At 46.1% G+C, this 27650-nt stretch overlaps 1 protein-coding gene across 1 annotated transcript in view; it reads right to left on the bottom strand.

Annotated features, from left to right (window-relative positions):
- Mthfd1 (methylenetetrahydrofolate dehydrogenase, cyclohydrolase and formyltetrahydrofolate synthetase 1) overlaps positions 1 to 27650 on the bottom strand; it is a 64483-nt gene that overhangs the window by 17602 nt on the left and 19231 nt on the right. Inside the window, exons 3-18 of the mRNA XM_021178764.2 lie at positions 23036 to 23095; positions 22287 to 22340; positions 21981 to 22117; positions 21764 to 21864; positions 19493 to 19629; positions 18472 to 18583; positions 14002 to 14129; positions 13487 to 13584; positions 13146 to 13319; positions 12068 to 12204; positions 9739 to 9785; positions 8930 to 9037; positions 8717 to 8791; positions 4704 to 4806; positions 1791 to 1867; positions 851 to 991 (exon numbers count right to left, since the gene is read on the bottom strand). Of these exons, the coding sequence (XP_021034423.1) occupies positions 851 to 991; positions 1791 to 1867; positions 4704 to 4806; positions 8717 to 8791; positions 8930 to 9037; positions 9739 to 9785; positions 12068 to 12204; positions 13146 to 13319; positions 13487 to 13584; positions 14002 to 14129; positions 18472 to 18583; positions 19493 to 19629; positions 21764 to 21864; positions 21981 to 22117; positions 22287 to 22340; positions 23036 to 23095 (1689 nt within the window). The remainder of the gene's footprint in view (positions 1 to 850; positions 992 to 1790; positions 1868 to 4703; positions 4807 to 8716; positions 8792 to 8929; positions 9038 to 9738; positions 9786 to 12067; positions 12205 to 13145; positions 13320 to 13486; positions 13585 to 14001; positions 14130 to 18471; positions 18584 to 19492; positions 19630 to 21763; positions 21865 to 21980; positions 22118 to 22286; positions 22341 to 23035; positions 23096 to 27650) is intronic.

Raw genomic sequence — 27650 nt, 5'->3', positions numbered from 1 at the left:
AGTCCTTTACATTTTTGATCTAAAGCAGGTGAGGTGACACATGCTTATGATCTGTTAGTTCTCAACCTGAACGTTATGACCCCTTGGCGAACCTCAATCTCTAAAAAATATGATTCATAACAGTAACAAAATTACAGTTATAAAATAGCAACAAAACTCATTTTATGGTTGGGGGTCACCACAATGAAAGCAACTGTATCAAAGGGCTGTAGCATTAGGAAGGTCGAGAACCATCATTATATTCTCAGAACTCGGGGGTGGGTGGGGCTAAACTAGATTGCTATTGATTTGGGGATAGCCTGGGCTACATGAGCATAGTGGCAGATACTTTTAATTTCAGTACTTGGGAGGCAGAGTGGAACTCTGTGACATTCAGGCCAGCCTAGTATACATAGCCAGATATACATATATACATAGGACAGCCAGACATAGAGAGACCCTGTCTAAAGAAACAACAACAACAAAACACCAAACAAGCAAAAGAGAAAGAGACTCAGCTAGCAGACTATTGGCCAAACTGGCCATTGAGTCCTTCCAAACCAAGTGTCATGGGGAGGCAAACACTTGGGGGGGGGGGGGGAACTCTAGGTGGTCACATGATCTGTAGTCAGGGTTCGCTCAGGAAGACACTTGCAGGAAGAAAGCATCATTCAAGTCACCTGGCACTTGTGGCCTGTCACAAGAGTTCAACACCACTACCATCATTCGCTATGAAGAACGTCTAAAAATATAAATTTCATAACTTTTGCAATCAGTTAATCAGTTTATTGCATCATTTGAGTAGAGCATAATCTCTGCTTTTAACAGTCACTGAAAGACCCCGGGATGCTAGACCCTGCCTGTCACTCACCAGGTCTTCGCAACTGATAGGCTCCCCTTTCTTACTGGACGCCACCACCATTCTGCCCAGTCTCTCTCTCATGTCTTCCAGAGAACTCGTGAGGGCCAGGACTGCCATGATCTCACTGGCCACAGAGATATCAAACTGGGCCTGTGGGCAGAGAGATAAAGAAGACCCTTTGTGTCAAACCAGAAGGAGGAATATCAGAGGCATCTCTTTTGGCTCAGACAAATAGCTAACAAGGATGGATTAGAAATAACTAAGTAATCTTCCAACAGTTGAGAAATTTATAATTGTTCAGAGGCCTTGAGTAATCATTTTTTTAAAAAAGTCAGTGTTCTAGGGATTGTAGCATTGGGGCAGAGCACTTGTCCAGCATGCACAAAGCCCTGGGCACCTGATCCCCAGCACCTCAGATAACAGGTGAAGTCATACACGCTTATAATCCCAGCTCATGGAGGAGCAGAGTTCAAAGTCACCCTCAGCTATATAAAAATAAGTTTGAGGCCAGTCTGAGTTGCATAAGACCACCCTTAAAGATAAAAAGCTGTAGCATGGCCAGTGAGCCATCATTTTATCTCTGAGAAAGCAGCTTGGAATATTGGTTAGTTTTCCTAACACAAAGGGGACAAAACAGGTACTCTTACACTGAGGATCTATACAGTCAAATGGCCACAGAAGAGAAACAATTTTAATTAATTTATATGCAAGAATATTCACTCGGGGTTCTCCACCTCCAGGAGAGAATGCTGGGGAAAACCACACAGGTGACACATGGATTTATTGCACAAGCTGTCAGGAGCGCTCCGTGCCACACCTACTCACTTCCATTTTAAAAGGGAGAAGGCAGAACAACACCTGCCGGTGTGGTCGTTGGGGAGGCGATGGAGGAGGCTGGAGGCAGCGAGAGCTAGTTCCCATGGAGCAATTACTGGAGATGAACAGTTACCGTGCGTGTGTGGCCTTTCTCTGTTGGAGACTGTCCAATTGTGATCTTCCTCAGGAATCTATCGTTGGTGTCCAACACTACGGCGGAAAGGGAGGGCAGGAACAGTGCTTAAGAAAAGGTACATGAATAAAGGAATGGGGATATAGTTCAGTGGTAAGGTATAGTAAAGGGAGGGAGGGAGGGAGGGAGGGAGGAAGGAGAGACACTAGGGTAGATAGCACACATCTGGGACACCAGTACTCTGAGAGCTGAGGCAGGAGAATAACAAATTTATGGCTTTGCTGGGCTAGGGAGCATGACCCCATCTCAAAATAAGTAATTCCATAGAGATGTAGGGTCCATAAAGCTAAAGGGAGGAACAGAGTTTAGTATGTGTGCATGCACATGAGTATGTGTGTGTGTGTGTGTGTGTGTTGTTGTTGTTGTTGTTGTTCTTTCAGAGACAAGATCTCTATTATGAAGCTCTGGCAGCCCTGGAACTTACTATGTAGACCATACTGGCCTCAAATTTACAGAGATCCCCCTATCCCTAACCTCCTGAATGTTGAGATTGAAGGTGTGCATTACCACGTCTGCTTTAGCAACAGAGCTGTAAAACAACAAATCTAGTCTAACGATAGTTTATTAATACTTGATTTCAGAAATGGTCTACAAAGCTAGACAACGGTGTAAGAGACACGGCCAACAGGCCAGGAATGCAGAGAGATGGCACTTAAAGCAAAAGGAATGCAGAGTGAGTGGATAAGCTTCGTTCCTTCTAAAGAATCCAAACAATTATGAAATCTGGACTCGACTTCAAAGCACATTCTATATTAGCAGAGAAACACAGAGTGACCCAGTTTATGAAAAAGCTGAGGTGTGGATCGTTCTGTGGGCGACTCGCTGACCATACACCCCACACAAGAGCCACCAACTCAGACCAAGTGCAGATGCCTGCGAAGCACTCTAGCTCTCAGGCCTGGCCTCTCCTTAGCACATTCTCTGGTGATGACAGACTATATGCTCACTAGTATAACCTCAGTTAACCTGGACATGCCAACCACCAGCCGCCAAACCTCGCTCCCCAGGGCTCCATACCCCTCACTGTTTAGTGGACTCCCGCTTTTTCTTCCCCTATGTATAGAATCCAAAAAGACATATCTCATCTTTGCTGTAGGTTCACAGAACCAGGCTCCCAGAGCCCTTGGAATGTTAAGGAGGTGAAGTACCCCAGGAGTGGCATGGTCACCGGCAAGGACAAGAGACTGGAGGGATGGAACTTTCAGCTCTATCTAGAGAAACTGACCCCCCACTGCACTGAGGAACAGAGGTGAAGTTGAAGACCTAGAAAAACATCATCACACCACTGCTTGTTATCTAGTTGTGTAAAACGATGACTTTTCAAGCTGGCTGAGACTCAGGGAGGATGATGCACACAGAGCTTCTGGCCTCCCTTACTGTTTCATTTGTAGCAAACCAACCAACACCAGGAAAGGAATAGCAGCCAGATGTGGTACTTCATGCAATGCTGAGGAGTTCAAGGTCAGTGTAGACTACACAGTAAGATGCACTCTACACCTGAGCCCCCCCCCCCCACACACACACAGATACACACCAAAGGAAATGATTAGACAATGGGTTAAATTCTCCTAACAGATAGATGGTGAGCTTCCTTCTTCTAAAAATACTGCAGCAGGGTCTGGAGAGATGGCTCCGTGGCTGAGAGCACTCATTGCTCTTGCAGAAGACCAGGGTTCAGTTTCTAGCAGCCACACGGCAGCTCACAACCATTCAGAGTAACTCCAGTTCCAGGGATCCCATGCTCGCCCAGTCTCCTTGGGCACCAGGCTTGGATATGGCACTCATACATGTGTGCAGGAAAACACCCATTAAATAAATAAATAAATAAATACATTTAAGAAATTAAAATGGGGACTGGAGAGGTGGCTCACTGGTTAATAGCACTGGCTGCTCTTCCAGAGGACCCAGGTTCAATTCCCAGCAGCCACATGGTAACTCACAACTGTCTAATTCCAGTTCCAGGGCATCTGATGCCCTCTTCTAGTTTCTGTAGACACTAAATACACATGTTAAATAGACATAGATGAACGTACTCATACACATAAAAAATAAAAATCTAAAAGAAAATTTTTTTTTAAAGAATGGTGTATTGGTGGTCCACAACTGTAATTCAGCATTTGAGAGGTGGAAGCAGGAAGTCAGCCTTGGCTACATAGAGAACCCCAAACCAGCCTGGGCTACATGATCAAAACAAACACCAAAAACTCCAAATGAACTGAGCATTAACAGTCGCTGTGCCAATAAAGACAAGGAAAGAGTTGGTAAGTTGGCCTTCTGGTGCATTCTGCATGGTTTGATGGAAATTCCCTCTCTGCTGTGATACAAAGGAGGTGGACAGAAAATAAAATCCAAAGCTATGCTAATTGTACACAGAGCAAAACAGCATATGGCCCTGAAGTCAGGCAAACATCTAAAGGCTGAAGGCTGGCAAGTGTTACAGGAGGAGTTAATAAACGGGAGAAAGATTAGTAGGATAAAGAGATCCAGGAAAAACCAAGTCACCAGTGCCAGAGTGTTCTCAGAATAAAATGCACACATGATTCAAGTGATTAGACATCATTTTCCCACTTCATGACACCCAAACTTTCTGCATAAAATTGAAACTTAAGAAATGTTATTTTTGGTTTATTATGCATGAACTTCCCTGAAATCCTCATTTCAATCAACACTGAATAGACATTCAACCAACCTCACAAAGGGACATCTACATTGCAGCTAAGGCTGACAAGCCAAGCAAAGGATATGACCATTCTGGATACTTCTCAAGTATCCTGACCCAGGAGCCTCCTGGAGGAGGGAGGGATGTGGGGTTACCAAAGTACAGGGGGCGCGCAGCCTGGGCTGGGTACACACCTCTCTGCCACGTTATGGTTTCTGGATCAATATCCAGCCTTGCAAATCTGTTTATCTCGTCATCTGTCAGCGTGGTGGGGTCGGTCTTCTCAATGCCTAGCCTCTGAAAAGAAAGGAAATGAAAACATAAAATAAGACAAGAGCCAGCCCTCAGGAGGCAGAGGAAGACAAGATCTCTGAGTTTGAGGCAGTCTGGTCTACACAGTGTATTTCAAGACGGCCAGGGCTATACAGCCTGTCTCAACCAAACCAAATCAAACCAAAACCAAACCCAAAACCAAAACTAAAACAAGAGTATTCATCCATCCACCCATTCCTCTGTTTCCTGATTATAGATGTGTCAGCTACCAGTTGCTTCAAGCCCCTGCTGCTTCAACTTCCCCACTAAGATGGACTGTTCTTTGAACTGTAAATTAATATAATCCCCCACCACACCCCCAAAAAGTCAAAACAGAGAAGCATACTTTTTTTTAATTGACCTTATATTGAGATAGGGAAATAAGGACTATGATTGAATCAAGCCTGTGGAATGGAATGGAACCCTTGGAATGGCAGTGTCTTAAATCTAGAAGGGAAAACTGTGACCTGAGCCCCTGGCTAAGCCTGGAGGTTGTTTCCTGTCCCACTCGGTATGTCTGCTCTGTAACTGAGCTCCAGAGACTTCCCTCAACCCAGCCAAAAACAGCCCCAACCAAGAATCACCACAATGCATTTCTGGATTCACTAAATATATTGAAATGGAAAAGAATATGCACAGCTTTAAAAACCAGACTGAGAAACCCAAGAAACCCAACTGAAGTCAAATTTTAGGAAAGGCAAAATTGAGCAGCAATCAATGAAAAAAAAAATCAATTTAAACTCTTTTACACGCTTTTCTATGGCTCAATACTTTCCCTGGCTTCTTACTGTTCTAAAAAGACATAAAAAAGGGTCTTTTAAATTTTATTTAGTGCCTGTAAGGGTCACTTCTCGAAATGGAAAATGCTTATCAAACAGTCCCCTCCTCATCTTCAGCAGACAGGAGTCAAGAGCCCCAGCAAGACCCTTTCTTTCCTTCCTTCCTTCCTTCCTTCCTTCCTTCCTTCCTTCCTTCCTTCCTTCCTTCCTTCCTCTCCTTTGAGACAGGGTTTCTCTGTGTAGTCCTGGCTGTCCTGGAACTCACTCTGTAGACCAGGCTGGCCTCCAACTCAGAAATCCCCCTGCCTCTGCCTTCGGAGAGTTGGGATGAAAGGTGTGCGCCACCACTGCATGAGACCATGAGCCTAGAATTCCACACTCTTCAAAGAAACCCACAAACGGCTCAGTTGCCCTGCTAACTACCTGCTGTCGGAGGTGAGGGTCAATCTCAACTGTCAATGTGATGAGGTCTAGAACCACCTTGAAGATAGGTCCCTGGGCATGCCCTCGGGGACTTCATCATGATTACATTCCCTGGGCATGCCCACGGGGAACTCATCATGGTTACATTCCCTGGGCATGCCCACGGGGAACTCATCATGGCTACGTTTATCAAGGTGAGAAGACCACACATCCACTGGAGGTGATATGCTTTGAGTTGTGACTCTGCATTGTACAAAATGAGAAAGTGAGCTGAGCAAACACATTCTCTCTCTGCGTCTCCACTGAGGATACACGTGACCCGCTGCCTTATGCTCCTGCTGGGACTCCTCCACCACGATGGGCTGTGATTACCTACAGTGAGCCAAAATCGAGCCTTCTCTCTTCAATTGCTTTTGTCTGTTTGTTTTTTTTTTAATCATAGCAACAGGAAGAAAGAGTAACTAGGCAGTCGCCCACTTCTGAGCCCGTGGGGCAGACGATGAAAACTCTCTGTCCTGGGCATGATGGCACACACCTTCAGTTCCAGGACAATGAGGCAGGTGGCTCTCTGTGACGTTGAGGTCAGCCTGGTCTTCATGAGAGTTGCAGAACAGCCAGGGCTATACAGTGAGACTCCATCTCAAACACACAGACACCTACACCACTACCACCACCACCACCACCACCACCACCACCACTAAGGAAGCAGTAAGTACGCAGGAGAGTGCCTGGGAGAGAGGCATAGGAACCTGGGCCCTAATTTAATCCCTGTAAGGGGAACTGCAGCACCCAGAAACATCTCTTGACCTAATTTCCTTGAGTGAACTGCCCCCTCTCCCTACTGACAAGAGGCCCCTTTAGTACCAGGTCACCTGCTCCTCCCATGGTACCCAGCACACCTCAGACTATAGCTCTGTCATGATGGGGTCACACTCGAAGCACAGGCTTCGGGGGAGGCGTGAAAGGACAAGCTAAGGAATATCAAGCTGCTCGGAAGCTAGCTAGTGTGTTCTCAGCGGGCAACAAAAACCACCAACAAAAACCCAGATGCAAAAATTATCAACAGAGTTGTAAGTAGAGCAACATGTGAACAACACATTTGGGTAAAGGAACCTCCATGGCTACTCTTGCAGCATCAAAATACAGAGTTTCTCAGGGCAGGATAGAAGGCCTGGGGGTTAAAAACTCTTGCTGTTCTTGCGGAGGATCCAGGTTCAGGTTCAGGTTCCAGCACCCATATGGCAGCTCACAAATATCTGTATCTCCAGTTCCAGGGGACCAGATGCTCTTTTCTGGCCTCCAAGGGCACAAGGCGGTGTAAAACACACACACACACACACACATTAAATAAATTATCAAAACAAAACTCCCACAGAGCTTCAGGGTTTGGGGATGCAGCTCAGTAGGAGCTTAGTAAGCACGAGGGCCTGGGTGCACTCCTGAATACCACAGGAAAAGATAAGTTGCAAAGAATTAAAAATAACTGAACAGAACTGTTGATAAGCAGCACACACCATTTCAGCGAGTGCTTATTATGTGCATATATAAGCACATATAAACGATTTCCTTACTTCAACAGAATTACACAGGAATATCCCCCTGCTATTCCTTTATAGTTACAGCGTCCCTTGATCCACGACTCTTGGCACAGACTAGTCTGATGTCCTGTCTCCCTGAAGATACCACAGAAATGGAAGCACAGCCTGTGACCTTTTTTTTTTTGGACACTGGCTTCTTTGATTAGACATAATGCCTCTGAGAGTCAACCAAGTTGCTGTGCCTTTCAGCCGCTCATTTCTTTTAATTGCACAGATGCACGGCAATTTGTTTAACCATTCATCCATTGAAGAACACTGAAGACTTCTCTCACTTTGGGGAGATTATTAATAGAGTCATTAAAACATGTATGCACAGGTTTTTGTGTGAATGCCAATTTTCATTTTTTATGTAAAAAAAAATCGAAGACAGGAATTATTAGGGTATGTGGTGAAAACATGTGCTTGCTGACTATAGAGGTCTGGGTAGATTATTCAGAATGTAAATCTACTTGCTTCAAAAGTCCAATGACCTGAGATCAATTCCTCAAACCTAGGTAAAGCCAGTTGTGGGGTACACATCCATAAACCCGGCACTCCTATGCAAGATGGAAAGAGACCAGAGAATGATATTCTACATAGCAGCAGAAACCAGAGAGACCCTGCCACCACAAATTGGAAATTAAGGACTGACTCCCAAAAGCTGTCCTCTAATCTCTACATAGTACTGCGACCCACACGTGCCTACAGTTAATACACATAAATATTTTTTACATGGATATAAATATAGAAATTCAAATAAAACACAGAAGTTACTAATACTCTGAGAGTCCTTTATCTATGTAGGGCAAGCATTATTAAGCTCGTCTCATAGAAGACTGAACCAAGAGGTGGCCCACAAAGAACATGTCCTCAAGATCCCAGGGCTGGGGAGGCCAGGGACCCTAGAAGCTGCACATCTCCACCATGCCGCCCTCAATCTTCACATTAAAAAGCTGCGCCCTCGCTCTTCTTAGCTGAGGACTAATTTTCAGCTCTATCTACTATTTGATCAATCACTATAATTTATAAAGACATGAGGGAAACCCCTGCCTTCAATCCTTGTTATCTTTAATTAAATTTCTTATGGTATCATCTATCTAGTAGGCAAAAGCTTACCCGTAGCCTGCGGATTTGGATGTCAGAGAACTTTCTTACTCCGTTCACTGAAGGTACCAGACGATTAAAGAGAGCCTTAAAGAAAGAGAAGAAAAGAGCTGTAGATGAGGTCCTACTGTCATGGCACTTGCATCAGCACCCAAGAGACCAATACTAATTCAGGCACCCGCCCCCGCCCCCCCCCCGCCCCCCGCCACGCCCTCTGCATTCTACCTTGTCTGTCTGGGTCAGCTCATGAAATATCCGAGCATCAATGGCAGCAGCCACGAGGTTGTTAGCAGCGGTGATGGCGTGGATGTCACCAGTGAGGTGGAGGTTAAACTACAAAAGAGCAGAAGCCATAGCAGTCTCTAGCAGCTCTGCCTTTTCCAACCTGCAGCCTCCCACAACCAACACAGTCTCCACACTAACACCAGTGGGTGCTGGCTGAAGTACTGCTCTTGGACAGGCTCACGAGTGGGCTTCTATATGCCAAGCAAATGCTTGACGCTCTCAGGAGGCTGAAGGAGGACTGCTACCAGTTCAAGGCCAGACTGATCTACACAGTGAATACTGAAGAAGAAATAATGCCCAGCTATCTGACCCTTGAAACAACCCCCAGCGAAGGAATTAGCAGTTTTCCATATAAGTGTGCAGAGAGCAGAGCACCCCCCCCCCCCTCACTCCCAACCTTCTGCCAAGGTCAGAGGCTGCACAGGAGCACAGACAGTTGTTCCCCTCTGGGTCCCCACACTGCTCCTGAATCCCCAAGCCCCTGATGCTTCTGGAGACCATGTGGCAGCATGTGTTTGCTTGTTCAAAATGACTATCCCCACTGAAAGGTTGTGCCTGAGTCCAAGCTGTTGTCTCAAGTCTACACTCAAGTCTACAAATAAAGTTTTTTTTTAATATATTGCTCCTGCCAAGAAACAAGTGGAGTGCCCACTAATCATTCTCTCTCACTCTCTTTTTTTAAATCTCATCTCTGGATAGGAAAATCTATCACACAGGGTAGGGTTCAGTCAAACCCTGAGCTGTTTTACCTCTTCCATAGGAATGACCTGGGAATAGCCGCCTCCTGCAGCGCCACCTAGGGGACAGAGCAACAGCTGGAACTCAGGTTAACTTGCTTCTCTGTGAATTGGAACCCAAAGACCAACAAACCCATTTTCATCTCTACTAAGCAAATTGTTTGTTTACTCTCTCCGTCACTTGGACAGATGTGAGCAGGTGTTTTCTAATTTCCTTTACCGCACTGAAACACTTGATCACGTTCACGCTGAATAGGCTCTCAATTGAAATCGGAGTGCAAATGACAGAAACATGCACACACACATACATACCTACTCATTATCTTTAGAAGCAGGTTCCCCGTGATTCCTAACATGTTAGAAACCCAGATGACAGCTACATAAAGGCAAGCCCGTGTAACTTCCTACTCGAGAAGCTACTCTAGCTTCCAGAAAAGGAATCTCGAAGGTACACACCGAACAGAGACACCAGCTCTTCTAGAACATAAGATAGCTATCAGAAAACAGCTGAGCCTCGAGGGTGCTGTAGCCCATGTGGTCAACAAGAGGCCGGTCAAGATGTCCAGGATGCTGTAAGGATGCCGTAAATATCAGCCCGAAAGAACAGGTTTCATTTTTGTGAGGAAGACAACGCAAGGAGGAAAATTCAATATGAGGAAAGAGAACACTGGGTTCTCGAGTTGGAATAAGGGACAAGGCTTCCAGAGTCAAAAGGGGGGTTATTACAACAAGCTCCAAGGCGGGGCACAGCGGCACATACACACCATTCCAGCACTCGGGAGGTAGGAAGACAGCAAACAGGTCAACCTGGGCTACACAGTGTGTTCCAGGGCAGCCTGAAATACCTGGGAAGACCTTGTCTCAAAGACAAAAGAAAACTAACAGACAGAGCAAGTCAGAGCTGGCAGGAGCGAAGAGGTGTGCCTGCTGAGAACATTAACTACTGGAACAAGCGGCAGATGATCCCTTGTCAGCCAGCAAAAGGAAAAGCCGCCTCTAAGAACATAGTATAATTAATAAAACCAGTTTCAATTAAAAGAGTATGTTTTGAAAGTAGAAGCAACGCTGTCTAGGAAAACAGAGAGGAGCAATGGGAGGGGGAGGAGGAAAGAGGAGGGAGGGCATGGGGTGGTCTGGGGTGCACAACGCACAAGTGTGCAAGGAGCCATTATGTGGCACAGCACCATGTACACTGAAGATGCGCAGTGGAAGCTAAGACAACAGCAGAAGCATGTCTGCGTGTGTGTGTGTGTAGCTCAGGGGCTGTGTATGCCCAGCACGTGTGATGGCCTTAATTTAATCTCAACCAATGCGTGCAAAATAAATACACAATGCCAATAAATAACATGAAGGAACCAAAAAGAGCAGCACAGTGGCCGAAGCGGCGAGGTTAAACACGGCGATCCAGTGTCCTCGCCTACTCAAGTGTGGTGTGCAGAGGACGAAATGGGCGTGAGGCAGGAGCCACCGTGGCTCGCCACTTTCCCAGTGCTGGGACCCTTTCATACAGTCCTCCTTGTTGCGGTGACCCACAGTCATAAAATTCTTTTAGCTGCACAATTTTGCTACTTATGAATCATAATGTAAATATCTGATATGTGACCCTAAGGGGGTCGGGACCCATGGGTTGAGACCACTGCACTAGTGGCTCGTGAGAGTTAATGGGGTAAAGACACACACTGCCACGCCTGACAGCCAAGTCTCTAGGATCCATATGATGGAAAGAGAGAATAAACTTAGGAGGTGGTGCTCTGACCTCCACACATAGGCTGTGGCGTGAACTAAGTCACTCACTCACTCACTCACTCACTCACCCACAGCCAACTAACCAACTAACTAACTAACTGACTAACTAACTGTGTGATGGAGCCTTAACCAAATCACCAGTAAAGTCCCACTGTTGCTATCATAAACGGTGATGACATCTCATGGGAGGAGAGAATGACGAAAACACAAAGTGCTTAGCACGGTACCTAGCAGAAAGCATTCACTAAATGAGACAGGGAGACATCGGTGTGGCTGGACCATTTCAGTGTAAGCCTGGACCAGCAGCTAGGATTTCCTTTGCTGTTACTAAGACAGACAGTGGAGTGGATACTGGGGTCAAATAAAAGCCCTTTGAACTCCATTTTACACATCCTGAGATTCTCTGCATATGTCAAAATGATAGACCTGGGGTAACAACGAAAGCCTTTCTCAAATGCACCACAGTACAAATGTCTGAAACAAAATGAAGCAAACATTTCAGCTATCTAAGCCAGCCAAGGCCTCCTGGGTAAAGATTCAGTCTGGGAAGACTAAAGGAAAGGCAGGGGAAGGCAGGCGCCTCTGCCCACAGCACCTTTTATCCCAAAGGTGGGGCCCTGCGAAGGCTGTCGCACACACGCAAAAACGTTCTGTCGCAAGTGGGCGCCGAGGGCCTGCACCAGCCCGATCGTGGTGGTACTCTTCCCTTCTCCCAGCGGTGTTGGAGTAATTCTTCAAAGAAGAGAGAAAGAAACAATAAAATTAATGTCACCCAAGTCACTGCACAGTCTAATAATAATCTAAATAGTAAGAACAAGGGGCTGGCAAGATGGCTCAGTGGTCAAGGGCACTTGCTGTTCTTCGAGAGGACTGAGTTCTCGTCCCAGCACCCATGTGCCTAACAAGCCATCTAAGCTCACGATCATAGCCCCAGGTACAGCCTTCCCCTGAGTTTCATCCAGAATTCATAGAGAGGTGGCATCTCTACCAGCTCTACAAAACTGTCCCCCCACCTCCACACTTGCACCCCTGCATGCAGACATCATTTACATATACAATAGTAAATAATAATAAATACAACTGTAAAGAAGGTTAGCTCTACTCACAAGACATATAACTGACCCTTGACCCTGATGTCCCATGATTTTAAGGTTTTTTTCCAAAAAAATTGACATTTTTTTTTCCTACATGTCCACAACATGCAGTGCCTGAGGAGGCCAGAAGAGGGCATCAGACCCCTCAGGGCTGCAGTTACAGACAGCTGTGGGTGCTGGGATTCAAACCCTGGTCCTCCAGGAAAAGCAGCCTAGGCTCTTAATCATCAAGCCATCTCTCCAGCCCCGTCCCCCACTTTAAAAAAAGATGTATTTATTTGTTTTTATTTTATGTATATGAGTGTTTTACCTGCATGCATGTATGTGTACCACATGCATGCCTGATGCCCTAAGAAGCCACATGAGGCCACCAGATCCCCTGGAACCAATCACCTCTTTAGGAGTCTGTGGGCACCCACACTTATACATGCTCTCCTGAACATAATTTAAAACAAAAATAAAACCTTAAAACAACAAACAAAGAGACCAAGCTGACGGCTCTCCCACACATGCGCAAATGCCTCACTGGTGACAATGGATGGCTGAATGTGAAGCCCACTGGCCACAGAATGCACATACCCAGTCACCACGACATATTTCCCATCTGGCTGAAGCTTCAGGCGATCTAATGCTGACAGCAAGACTTTAGCCTTCGTTTCTCCGTACAATTCCACTTCTTCTGTGAGCAGCCCGATTTCTCGGGCCAGGTTCCCGATGAGCTTTGGTTTGCAAGATCGTGATATAGCAATGTCACTTTAAAAACACAAGGATGGGTGTCACTCTTTAGTCACCATATTTAATTAACCCCACACTAGTAACAGGCTCTTCCCCCCAATCAACGACGCACACGTGGACCCATGGTACCCAGCAGTTAACCCTGACCAGCCACAACCTTCTAACCAACAACACTTCACGCCTACCTTGGGACAGGTGTCTTGAGGTTCAGCTTGTTATACTGAATTGTCCACTTCCCTGGCTTAAATTTCTGTAGGAAGCGCTGTGCGCTCTCTACTGTGCTCTGGGCAAAGGGAGAGGGACAGAGAGAGAAGCAGTGAATAGTTTAACTCCACACAGCAGGTCTGAGCCCCAGGTCACCACAGTTCAGACCAACGAAATCCATCCACAACCCCAACACCCCACCCCCACCCTCCGTGTAAACACCTCAGCTAGAAGGGAGAAAGGCACCGAGCTCCGAGGTCTTTGTCTCACCCACACCAGCAGGTGTACAGCCAGCCAGCGTGTTTGTACTTCAGTTCTAGACCCCAAAGGACTTAAGGGCGCCACCTCCTCTATCAATGTGAGGGATGCCATTGTTTGTTCTCTCCCCCATCTTTCCTCCAACAGACTCTTATCCCAGCCTAATTTCTGAGTGGGTCTTAGTGGTGTCTTTGGGTAGGAAAGTCTCTAGAATAATCCAGAACTTTCTGGGCCATACCTGCATCAGCATTGCCACGGTCATGGGCCCCACGCCACCAGGGACAGGCGTGATGAAGCTCGCCCTCTCCTTGGCCTCATCGTAGGCCACATCACCCACGACTTTCCTTCCATTTGGTTTTGTATCATCTGGATCAGGAAAGGGAGAGAAATCAGAGTCTCAGAGGCACAGTGACGTAATCATAGAGTCTCAGAGGCACAGTGACGTAGTGACTGATTATAAGCTTGGCTCCCCGTCTGCAGAGGGTATTAGTCCCATGAGGCTTGAGTGTCTATTTAATTAAAGCTACTGGACATGCCCGGGGTGCAGTTCTGTGGTAGAGCACTGGTCCAGCACGAGACGGGCCCTGGATTCTATTCCAATCCCCAGTGCTAGATAGCTGGCAGGTGGTCCCCATCTTCTAGGGAGAAAATTACATTATCTGAAAAACCTCAGGAGATGTCTAAGTGGCAAGAACAGAAAATTAAAATAATTTAAGAATAAATAAATACTTTTTAAAAGGGGGGCTTTTCAGATTCCAGAGAATCCTTTTATAGTCCCTCTAGTGATAAATAATAAAATATGCTTCTTATTCTTAAAATGTACGACCTTTTCAAATGTTAATTTGCCAAGGCCTACAAAGGAATTTTTTTTTTTTTAGGTACACAAAGCTCCAACTATGTCACAGCTGCCAGATACGTTTCTACAGCAACTGTCAGCAGTTACAGAGCTCCAGGCAGGAGCCGGAGGAACAATTCAACATCCCATTCCAAATACTGAGCAGTTTCTTAAATGCTTGCTCAAGGCAAAGAATATAATTACACTTCCCTTAAAAGGACCAGAAGCACAAATCTCTCCAGTGAAGAACAGTTATTCAAGGGAACAAACTCAGAGATGCACCGCCGCTCACACAGAGAACATCCTACACCCTGCTCTGGTGCACTTCCGGGAGACGCTGAGGGACAGGCCTAGACCTCGAAGCATTAAAGTTCCCGGGGAGGATCTGGTAGAATCTTAGGCATACTTCCAGTTCTCTTCAGGCATGTTGCTATGCTGGGAGAGGAAGGTTTTTGATGTAGCCAAAAAAATAAAAAAATAAAACAACCCCAAAACAAGAAGCTTCCGTCTCTAGGATGAGCCTGTTCACTATCACTGTCCTTCACAGTTCGAGGTTTGGCACTGACTTGTGGTCCAAAAATGCAAAGGCCTAACTGCTCACAATAATTTAGGTATTGAAAGGCTAAAGCAGCACACCATGGCAAGAAAGATTCTAGTCCTTCCCAAAGCCTTTTAGGGATGCAGGAGGAGGGATAAAGGATGGTTTAGAGCCCCACGTTAGGAGCTGGATGCACCTGTAAGTCCAACATTCCCAGGCTGAGGGGTTGACAAGAAAAATCACCAGAAAACTAGTGGGCCAGCTAATCTGGGGGAATATAGGATGGTGGAAAGGAAACTATCTCACCAAGGCAGAGGGAGGCAAGAACCGATTCCAAAAAGTTATCCTGACTTCTGCACATGCCCAGTACACATACACACTGACCAAACACTATGAGGGTTGACTTAATTCCCTGCTGAAGAGGGGACAAGAACCTCCCCACTACTGTGTGGTCGGGAGGACAGTGGCCACGTAACAGCATGGTTATTCCTTCCTAGCTCCACACTTTCCCTGTCAATGGAAATTTCCAAACATAAAACTCAAGTTTGGCTTGAGACTGGCTCTGAAATTCAGTTTGGAGGCTGCTACCTATAGAGGCAGTACAGAAACTCTTAGGTTGTGAGTGGAGGTGGTGAGGTGAGGAATCTGCCCTGTTAAATAAAGCACTGGCACTTCTCCAAGTATCTTTACTAGCCAACCCGGAAAGCCAGTCACCAGCTCCAGCCACTCGTGTTTGCCCAGAATGTTCAAAGTCCTGAGTTTGACTCCCCAACAATACAAATCAAAATGTAAAAACTGGGAAAATGTATGCATTAATCCATTCTTAATCTGTAAGGTGATTCATCGTGTGAGCCACACAAGGATAAAAGGAACAATTCTTATCTATTTATCTATATCTATTATTTCTTGTCTTTTCAAGACAGGGTTTCTCTGTGTAGCCCTGGCTGTCTTGGAGACCAGGCTGGCCTTCAACTCACAGAGATCCTTCTGCCTCTGCCTCTTGAGTGCTGGGACTAAAGGCGTGCAGCACTACCACCAGGCTCAATTTTTAATAAGATAAACTCAGAGACTCAGAGTCTTGTGTTTGCTAAACTCTTCTCTACCACTGATACTCAATTCCCAAACAATTTAAAAAATATGAACCAAGAAGTGACCTAAGGGGTGGACTAGATTGCTTCATCAAATGAAGATATATCAGTCTGTGGATCTTGAGACACACCTCTGGCCTGTAACGATGATACCACCATTCCCAGGGAACTACACATTTCAGTCTTACTTCTATTTATGTGACCATATGCATAGGGCCAGTGGAGACATTGATGACCACCTATACTGCTTTAATATCTACATAAGAAATCGATGTTAATGCCAAAGTCCTAGGCATATCTACAGAATTCTAGATTCTGACCCAGTTTGTTTTTTTTTTTTAATCTCAAGTACATAAGTAAACAAATAAATAAATCTCTCCCTTTGCCTGAAGTAATAAGGATGGAATCCAGGGTGTAGCATAGCTTAGCAACTCTTCCACTGAGCTGCACCCCTAGACCACATTTTTCTCTTGTATCTGTCTCTCTTTTTAAAATGCCCATAGTAGTAGTTTATGATCCAGAGATGTGGGGATGTAAGCAGACTGAGTTTAGATGTCACATTGCAAGTATTCACAGTGGGAAGAGGCAGGAGAGCAACTTCTTCCGCACCCAGTAGATAATTACACCAGCAAATGAGTGATCAATTATGAGCTACTGTCTTAAAAGCGAGGCCGAGTGGGAGGGAGGTTAGAAACGGTGAGAACTTGACAGTGACGAATGCTCCTGGCAGCTCAGTGTCTGCATTTTAAACTTCAGATGGGAAGGGAGAAAAAAAAAATAATGATCCTTGCTGTAACTGCTTCAACAACTCCACAGATCTGAGTGCTAGCGTCAGGAGGCAGGATGCTAGACCAGGCAGCGCAGAGACCACTGAGGAAGGAGCTCCCCAGAGCAGAACTCAGAGCCAGAAGAGCACAAGACACACCCCAAATGCCGAGTTCTGTGGGATTGGAGTGAGGGGGAAGACAAAGATCACCTCTGGATGAAAGGAAAATCAGATATGATTTAGGAAGAACTGACATGGAGGAGGGGAACTGAAGAAGCCATCTGAAGTGCAAATACAGAGAGTGGCGATTCCTGCTGTGGTTCAAGGGGGGAGCACTCGTGTACCATGCACAAGGCCCTGGGTCTGATTCCCACAACTACAAAATGAATGAATGAACGGAGTCCACAACTAGGCCATATTCAGGCACAGAGCCCAAGGCCTGCTATACTGCTCAGTGATTAAGTAGTCACTGTTCCCACATGCAATAAAAAAGCACACACACACACACACACACACACACACACACACACACACATATATATATATATGCATGTGGATATCCTGTACTAACTGTTCTTGGACATTTCTTTTGAGAGAACAACCTGTCACATAGATAGAAGATGCAAGGGAGATGGCTCAGTGGGTAAAAGCACTTGTCACCAATTTAATGACCTAAGTTCACATCTGATAAGAGAAGATTACCAAGCAACTAACAGGCAAAATAGAGTAGTGACAAGTCAGAATGTATACAGGTGACAAAAGAGTGGCTCCTGTCCCAAGCAGGAAGAAGTGGGACAGAGAAGGATGGCACAAGACTTCTTCAAGCCACTCTGGATGGCAAACAATTTAAAATTCATTAACCGTCCAGGTGTGGTGGTGCACACCTTTAATCTTAGCACCCTGGAGGCGGAGGCAGAGGCAGGCAGATCTCAGGGAAGTCAGGGCCAACCTGGTCTATATAATGAGTTCCAAGCCAGCAAGAACTATAGCAAGAACCCATGACTCAAAGACAAAGAAACAACCTCACTAATGTCTTAGGAGCTCTCCCTTTAATATTTTTGGACCATAGTTGACCTTGAGTAACTGAAACCAGGGAAAGCAAGATCACAGACAAGGAAATCCTACTGTAGTTTATCATAAAATCTCTCCAGTGCCTTCCTTAGAATACAGGGCAACGGGTATACAAAGGCAGAACAGAAGCCAGGAGAGGTCCTGTGCACTTGTAGTCCTGCATTCAGGAAGCTGGTACAGGACAGTTATGGCTACCGGAAGAGATAACAAGCAAGCAAACAAACAAATAAGCTATGATACAGCTATCCCCTCTCCCACTCTCTCTGTACTAAGTCAACTGAGGATTAGCAGAGCAGAGGGGAGCCACACCTCTGACCCCAGGCAGGACAGCACACAGACAACCTCCTCACTGAAACCGGGTACTTGACATAAAATGTGCTGTGGTTGGTTCTCTGTCCGGCACCACTCACCTGGAACATAATTGATCCCACAGTCTATGACCACAGCCCCAGGCTTGATCCACTCCCCCTTCACCATCTCAGGCTGGCCTGTGGCAACCACCAGAATGTCTCCTTTATTTACCTAAGGAGGGGAGGGATCTAGACTTCAGAAATTAAATAATCAAAACACACAAATACACACACACACACACACACACACACACACACACACACACACACAAAGGAAAATCATGAGCTGTGATATTAACATCTTTAGTTATCAGTAACACTTTCAGGGATACTGGGTAAGGCCTCAAATGCAAACCAGAGTTTCTGCTGGCCCAATCCCATGCCATACTCAATCCTACACATGCCAGAAGCCCCTTTCTCTAGGTATTTTCCCTAACAGGAAAGGCAATGAGAACCAGTGAGGGTGGAGAGAGCACAGATTTGGAGCCAGACTTAGGACAACATTCCTGGTGATGGAACCCTCGTTTATGGAAGGCACTTGTTCCCACCATCAACCCAGGACAGTTTGAGAATATTATTGAGAATATTAAAGAGGGGGTACCAGGCCTCCATCTTGTTCTCTGCCTACAGGACACAGCCATGTGACATTTTGGACTCAGGAATCCAACTTAAGGATCAAGAATAAGCTGCTGAAGCTAAGAATGTAGCTCAGTGGTAAAATTCTGCCTACTCTAAGGAGTTCAACCCCAGCCTAACAATAAAAAACAAAGGACAGCGAGAGATGCCCACTGTTCAACCTCATCTGGAGTACCTCCATTCGAGGCCAACAACCTGCCTGGGAGATCTGTACATGGCATAATTCCACTGCTAAACCCTGTCTGTCATGGGGCATGCTGGTGTAGAAAGTACATGGTCAGAATGACAGAAAGATATGGATAAATGTTAGCAAGTTTGTGATTTGAATTTGTTCCTTCCTCTTGGACAATGAGACATGAAGCACAGCACAGTTACTGGGGTTAGAGAGCTAATGTCCCCACATGTGCACACAGGCTGGATGTCTACGCTACCTTGGATTGCCTACCTCCTTGTCCAGATTGGCAGTCTTGGAGTGGCAGGTGGTCACCGTGGCATTGTTCCACAGAAGGAGATCATGCATCGGTGCACCAACTATCTTACTTCGACCAACCACCACTGCGTGCCTTCCGGCAATCTGCACCCCTGCAAGAGAAGCCAGCACACATTATAGATGGAGAAGCAGCTGCCCTCGTTCACACACCACCCGGAAGGAAAACAGCAAAAGTGCATAGAAGCAGATCGTCTGCATCAGACAGAAATCTTCCTAAGAACGCTCTTGTGCCAAGCACAGCCTCAGCTCCAGCTTCAGCCTGGGACCTGCCCACTGTCCTGCCTGCAGTAGGGTTTGGGGTTCCGCTTAGGCCAAGATCTGTTCATTGAGTCATGAGGGAGTGGGAAGAAATCCTACACTCAAAAAAGAAACCTCAACACACAGCTAACAGCCATATGGAAGTAGCTATCAGATTAAACTACGCGGGCAAAACAGTCATGAAAACTACGGCATCTGGAACAGGGTCAGGGCAGAGGAGAGAATCATATTAGTATCAGCAAGACTCCCCAGATACAGGGAGTTTATTCATACAGTTTCTCATCCAAAGTTCTGCCTGGCTTAGGGCCTGAACCACAGGGTTATCTCCTGGGGAGTGATAACAGGAACTGCAAGTGGCTGGAAAGCCTTTCGCTGACTCAGCACCTGCACTCCTGGCACTTTGCCAACATCCCCCACCCCCCCACCCCCAACCCCAGGGCTGGAGACCAAACTCAAGGCCTCACTCACACACACTAGGCCTGGGCTCTTCCATGGAACTGCCTCAGGCTTGTGCTTCTTTTGAGACACTAGCTGGCCTGGATTGCACAGGCAGGCCTTGTGGTGCTTTTTGGAATGGAAACCTGAATCCCACAGAAGTGACAAGTCTCTCCCTCGCCCTCTGGCCTGTGAGATGCAGCTATGACCGTCTGTCTAACATGAGAAGAGAACAGGGAGAAAGCTGCACGGGAGGGGCCTGAAATGCGCCGCCCAGACAGAAGGGAGCAGAGTGCTCCGAAATACTCTGCCTGGCCACTCTACCCTGGCAAGGCTGAAAAGCTATGAACCCTTGCTTGGGATTTAAACCACACTTAAAAAGAATCAATTTCATCAGAAGACCAGCACTTAGAGAACGCTAACACCATGACTACACTAGAATTGAAGTCCTCGTAGTTTGAACCAATTGACAAGTCCATTGCTGGGTTGAATGCATGGGTCAACTACAGAACGACTGACTAGCATGCTGGAGCCCCTGGCTTTCATTCTCAGCTCTGCAAATCACCCAATCAATTGACCAATGACAACTTTACTAATTAAGACTCAGCAAAGATTTGAAGCTACCTTAAGGTAACAGTAGCTTGTGGGACACCGGGAAGTCCCGGGTGTAATAGCTCATGGGACTCTTTCCTATAAAGCTGTAATAAATATTGGCTAAACACACTGAAGAATATAAATTGTAGTTCTGAACTATCACAGCTGGGTCAAGGCTTCTGGCTTGGCCTTTGCTGGCCAACCACAGACAACTTTCATTACTAACTCTGGCCAAACGCCTCCCTTGAAACTTCTGACCTACTTCTTTCTAACAGGACTCATTTCTGTGCAAAAAATAAACTCTGCTAAAAGTATTCATAAGGAAACTAAAATACAAAGGTACTAGCTATGTACTGAAGTAATGGGGGGGTGAATGTTCACGAGATCCGCTCCAGCCATCTGTCTAGTGTTGGAACCACAGTTGACTTGGGGCTGGTTCCAGGGACAGGAACCCACAACTTTACTCACTTTGTACTGTCAGAATTCTCATTGGCATTTAGGAGTCCCACCCCCAAAATAAGTTGCTTTGAATATACACAACCCTGGGTTCAAATCTTGGTTCTGCTATCTCTTAGGAAAAAACTCTCTCTGGTCTGTTTGTTTGCTTCTTTTTGCTTTCAGCGCAGGGGGCTGAATCCTTGGTTGTGAGGCAAGTTAGTTCTCTTGAAGCCAACAGGAAGGCAAAGCTTCCTAAGAGCTTTCTAGATACATGGCAATGCAGAGGAAGTGGGTCGTAGTGGTCCTGATTCACAAAGAACCTCAAGAAAATGCTGCACTGTCGCTCCAGCCCCGCGGAGTGCACATGCTGTAGTTAAGTTTAACTAACAGCTAAGGAAATCGGCGCAGAGCCAGCGTGCTTGTGAAAACACCTGCAGTCCCAGGGTTTGGCAGGCAGAGGCGAGTCCTCACGATTTTCCTGCTGGTGTCCCTCACTCTTACCTGCCTCTTTGATGAGTTCCAAGCATCCCTTGGGTGTGCATGGGATGAAGCAGTCATTTAGATCACCTCTGGCGAGCTTCCCAGCACTGACGCTCGTCAACCTAAAACAGTCAAATGAGGAGGAAGGAGTGGAGCCTCTCTCTGCCCTCTAGAAACAAACACGCTATGCTTCCAGAATAGAATCGTGCTCTAAATAAAGCCAACGCGGAGCACTCACCCATCCACATCCTTCTCGGGTGCGATGGCATTGATGACTGCCTCGGTGTTAATGGAATTCTCTGAGTCTAAAGGCAGCTGCACTATGAATCCGTGCACAGAGGCATCCTCATTCAGGGAGATGACGTATTTTAACACCTAAAAGTAGTGCCACAGTTGATTTGTACTAATTAATCCCAGACACTGAAAGGGGGAAGGGAAGGCTGTAAAGAAATATTTTCTGTCTGCAAAGTGTATCTCAGCCCCTGAAGTCCCACCAAAGCAAGCAGACAGGGAGACACCTCACCACGTGTATCCACACGCTCACCTCGGACTCTGTGGATGTTCTTGGTAATTTAATGTGAGTGGCTTTGATCCCAATCTGCAGAAATAAACACAAGAAACAGGGAAATGGTATGAGAACCTGAGACCTGGGCCTGTGTGATGGTTTGTATGTGCTCGGCCCAAGGAGTGGCACTATTTGAAGGTGTGGCCTTGTTGGAGTGGGTGTGTCACTGTGGGTGTGGGCTTTAAGACCCTCATCCTAGCTGCCTGGAAGTCAGTATTCTGCTAGCAGCTTTCAGATGAAGATGTAGAACTCTCAGCTCCTCCTGTACCATGACTATTGGGATGCTGCCATGCTCCCTCCTCGATGTTAATGGACTGAACTTCTGAACCTATAAGCCGGCCCCAGTTAAATGTTGTTCTTATAAGAGTTGTCTTGGTCATGGTGTCTGTTCACAGCAGTAAAACCTTAACTAAGACAGCCTGCCTCTCTGAAGGACTGTAACTGAAGCAATGGAGTATCGGGTGTCATTTTGCCCTGTGTGGAGAAGAATCAGCCCCTTTGTCACCATCACATTCAGCACCATTCCACAGCCTCTCACCTGGCTCTCAGGGAAGAAAAGCATCAATGAGAAGCACACAGGGAGAAGTCAGCCGGCTAGGTCACCTGACTCCGCCTTGCCCAATAGTTAAATTAGTTTTGTGGGGAGGGCCACACAGGGCAAAGGGGTGACCAACAGGACCTGGGGAGGTAGTGAGGAAGGATGCCAGCATCCCTGTTCTTGGCTTTACCTCTTCAGCAGCCTTCAGCTTCACATTTATATAAAGATTGGAATCATCTCTGTCGCCAACCTGGAATAATAAATACATGCAAATCAGCCACTTAGGGAAAGGCAAAGTGCACAGGAAAACTTCTGCAATTTTAGTTTGGATAAAAGGAACGTTTGAGCCGAGAACTTCTATGGAAGACAAAGGAGGGTGGGGAAGGGCATGCAGATGTTATTGCCCTGTGCCTGCACTGTAGACAAGGTGAGAGAATGCTACAGGTCTCCAGAAATGTGGGAGGAGTAATAGATGAGTAATTGGAACTGAGAAATTATCATCAGTCAAAAAGACACTAGAGAGGCAGAAGTTCCCAAAGGCACCGACCATCCAGGGACAATGGAAAAATGCTCACCATCAGCCAGACTGTAGTGAAACCAGTAAGACGGGGATACTGGGCTAGCTTATACAGAACAGACACCACAGGAGGAGCAAACCAGCGCCCACCTGACGGGTGTCAGTGTGGGAGCCTTTGTACCCTTTGAACCCTGACCCCATTACACTGTACACATTCTTCCTCATGATCATACTTGTGATTCTTTATTGCATTAAGTTATCTGTAAAAACGTATTTCACAAGTACCTCCCCATGTTTAGGTCAAGATCTCTCTGCAGTGTTTTGCTTCTCTCCGTTCTGTAGCCGGCAAAGCATCCTATCCTCAGGCTGGGACCCAGGAGGAACTCGAATCTTGGAGATTAAGCTTTGCTTTTCAGTCCTGCCTCCTGCATGCTGAGCCTGCAGTACGTCCCCAGCTCTAAGGGAGCTGGTTATGTAACCAATGATAGACTAGATGCAAGAATGTTTAAAGAACATTAGATTCTTGACTGGCAGTCAAGTGGGTGGGTGGTAGACTGGTTCCCCAGAACACATCTTAATCCCAATGATTTATCAAGAATGTTACTTAAGCATTTCATCCAGAGTGGTAATCCCTTCCTGCAAAGGGGTGGGGCCCAACAAGACAAAACTAAGCCCGATGTGTAATCCTAGCACTTAGAAGGCTGAGGCAGGAGGGAGACTGATATGAGTTTGAGATCAACCTGGGTCTCATGTAGCCCAAAATGGGCTAGAATCTTTTATGACCCTCCTGCCGCTGCCTCCCACATGCTGGGATTATAAACCCTGGTTCAGGGCCTTTGCAAACACTTTTTATAACAGCCAGACAGAGTGTATGTTAAAGTTTGATTATTCTTTTCTCTTCCACACAGGGTCTCGAGATACGGTCCTGGCTGGCCAAGAACTTGCTATGTAGACTAGGTAGGCCTTGAACTCACAAACATCTGCCTGCCACTGCTTCTTGAGCACTTGGATCACAAGCATGCATCATTACACCATTGGGCACGCAGTTGTAATCCCTGCATTTTTGAGGTGGGCACAGATTTCAAGGCAGTCTTGGCTGCCCAGCAGGTTCAATGCCAGCATCTGCTCCATGAGACTTTGTCTCAAAAAAGCCACCAGTCAACCAACCAACAACAAAACCCAAAACACCCACTAGCCATCAGCTTCTTCCTCAGAAATATGGCAGGTGCCACAGGAGGACTGGGGGCCCAGGCTCAGGAAGGCTCAGCTATCCATCTTAGGGGCCATGGTGAGGTCCCATGGTTCATGGAGCTAAAACAGGACAATGAGAGGATCCCCATTTCCAAGCTGGGCCATCTGGTCAAGAATACAAAGATCAAGGGCCTTGGTGAGATCTACCTGTTCTCCCTGCCTATCGAGGACTCTGTGACCACTGACATTCTCTTAAGAGCATCTCTAAAGGATGCTGTTCTAAAGATCGTGCAGATGTGGGCTGCTACGGTCAAGTTGGACTTGATGTTAGGTCCTGCGAGGAGGTAACCATATTGGCCAAGCTTTTCATGGTCGTTCTGCAGAGAGGTTACTGTAGGAATAAAGATCGGCAAGCCCCATTCCCATGAAAGGTGACAGCCATAGTGGTTCTGTGTCCCCTGAGGCATTAGCATGATCTCTGTTCCTGTGCCCAGGAAGCTTTGATAGCCAGTATTGATGACTGATACACACCAGCCAGGGGCTATTCTGCCACTCTGGACAACTTCGCCAAGGCCAGCTCTAAAACCATGTCCAAGACTTACAGCTACTCCCAACTTCTGGAGAGACTGTGGAGACTGTGGCCACCTTGTGAAAACTCACACCAGAGCTCCTTTAGAGGATCCAGACTTCTGCTATGGCTACCACACATATTTTTTATAGCAGAAATCAAAGTAAGTTTGAGAAGAAAAGAAATAGAATGGAAGGGGGGGAGGGAGAAAATCTAACAAGTATATACTTGGACCAGATCATGCATGTTCTGCAGTTTGGTTTTCCAGTCTGGACTTAATTCACAGCTGTGCACCTCTGCCCTGGCAGCACCACCCTGGCTGCACTGACATCCTTTAAGAGCATACTGATGTAATGAGTTTGAGATCCTGCAGACTGCCGACCTGGCTAAATAGAACATTCTGAATGAAAAGAGACTGTTGCCAGTTAAGAGCCAAAGTGACCTCTGGCTATCTTTCCGGGCTCCACTTGCTATCCACCTTCTATCTGACTTCCTCACAACCTTTAGATAAAACTCTAGAAATAAGCTTGACAAGGTTAGCCTCCATTAACCCTAGAACTGAGGACAAAGATAGTATCTAAGTGTGTTTCCTTGCTTTGGTGTAGCCCACAAACGTGATGGCCCTAGCTATGTACTTTGCAAACATGTGGTCTGATAACTTTCTTTTGGGTGACTATAAAAGTTCATGTAACCTTTCCATGGTTCCTTTTCAGATCCTTTGAATCCACATTTTCTGACCTATCATGGCTATTTGTAATTGGATCAGAATAAACTATTATTCCCTTAAGAAGAGTTGATTTATATGGTGACAAAAAAAGAAACAAGCAGGTTTTGTACCCAGGGCTTGGTTGGGGTGCCAAACTCATCCCTCCTGAGTGGCTTTGGGCAAGCCCTAAGATGTCTTTACTGTTGGGACAGCTTTTATCTTAAAGGGGTAATTTAACAATTAGCACAATCACAAATATATACAGAACCTTTGAACCAGCATAAACACTTATCTACCGTCATCCCTCAGTAAAGAGGGAGTGTAGTTAGGATGAGATTTGTATTTTAACAAGAGCTTCCTGCTGAAGAGAGAGTTCAGGGGCTAAGAGCACTGACTGCTCTTTCAAAGAATCTGGGCTGGATTTCCAGTACCCGTATGGTGGCTCACAGCCATCTGTTCCAGGGAATTCAATGGTCTCTTCTGGCCTATGTGGGTACCAGATATGCAGTAGTGCAGACACACATGCAGGTTTATTTATATACTTAAAAAGAATGGAAGTTTTTAGACTAGAACAGAAAACCAGTGAGCAGTCACAGGGTGACCCAGGGTGGGAGGAAAAGAGGTATAAAGCAGGGAATAGATTCAAGATCCAAGACACAGATTCCATAGGTCAACAGCCCCATGAAAAGGAGACAGACAGATACAGACAGACACAGACAGACACAGACAGACAGACAGACAGACACACACACACACACACACAGGAACAGACTGGCCTTGAATTCCTAGTTCTCTCACCTCCACTGAGCCAGTGCTGGGATTACAAGCATGTATCACACAGGCTTTGAAGAGAGATAACCTTAGACCCTCTCTCTGGCATGGGTGTGGAAGATAACAAAACTTCAAAGCAAAAAAGACAGGAGGTCTGAGGAAAAGACAGGATGGTAACATTTTATTGCTAAAGAGCAAGAGTGGAGGTCTACACCATTGTCTCATTGCTTAGACACAGGCAGCAGAAACTACTTAGACTATAGTAGATACTTGCAAAATCAATAAAGTTGAAGTCAATTTTAACAAGTATTGCTAAGAAAAAGTTTGGTTAAAAGAACTTAAGCTGGATATCGTGGCAGGCGGCTGTTACTCCAGCACTAGGGAAGTAGAAAGAGAAGGATCTGAGGTTCAGAGCCATCCTTGGCTACAATAATGGGTTAAGACCCAATCCAGATATGTAAGAACCTTTTGTACACTGAAGGAGGGGGAATAGGAAGGAAGGAAAAAAGGAAGAACCCACAATTCAAAGAGCTGGGTTTCTTTCATTTCATAAAGCAGAGGTGCTTGGGGGTTGGTTTGTTTGTTTCATTTTGTTTTTTTGTTTGTTTGTTTGTTTGTTTTTTTCTAAGTCAGAAAAGGCTGAAGAAAGCAAGAAGAAAACTCAGCTACCATTTCAAAGTTACTTCCTCTGGAAGGAGGCAGGGAGGGTCAAAAAAGATCAGATAAGGCAAAGTCAGGTCACAACTGATACATCTGGGGAAACTGGCCTGCCAGGACAATTCGGCTGCTTTTCCTCAGGTCAGATAAATAACTCAGTGCCATCGAACATTAGTGCGACTGACTCCATTTTGACGTCTCAGTGAACTGCTGGACCAAGCGACATAGCTTAGTCCACTGAGTTACAGATGTGAGTCTCATTCTCATCCTCTCTCTCTCTCTCTCTCTCTCTCTCTCTCTCTCTCTCTCTCCCCCCCCCCTCTTTTTTCTCAACCTTTTCTCTTTCCCCCGGCCCTTTTATAATAAAGCTCTAAAACCATAGACTGTTTCTGTTC

Source organism: Mus caroli, chromosome 12 (assembly GCF_900094665.2).
Source record: "Mus caroli chromosome 12, CAROLI_EIJ_v1.1, whole genome shotgun sequence".
NCBI lineage: Eukaryota > Metazoa > Chordata > Mammalia > Rodentia > Muridae > Mus > Mus caroli.
This window is presented reverse-complemented; position numbering and strand designations above follow the sequence as displayed.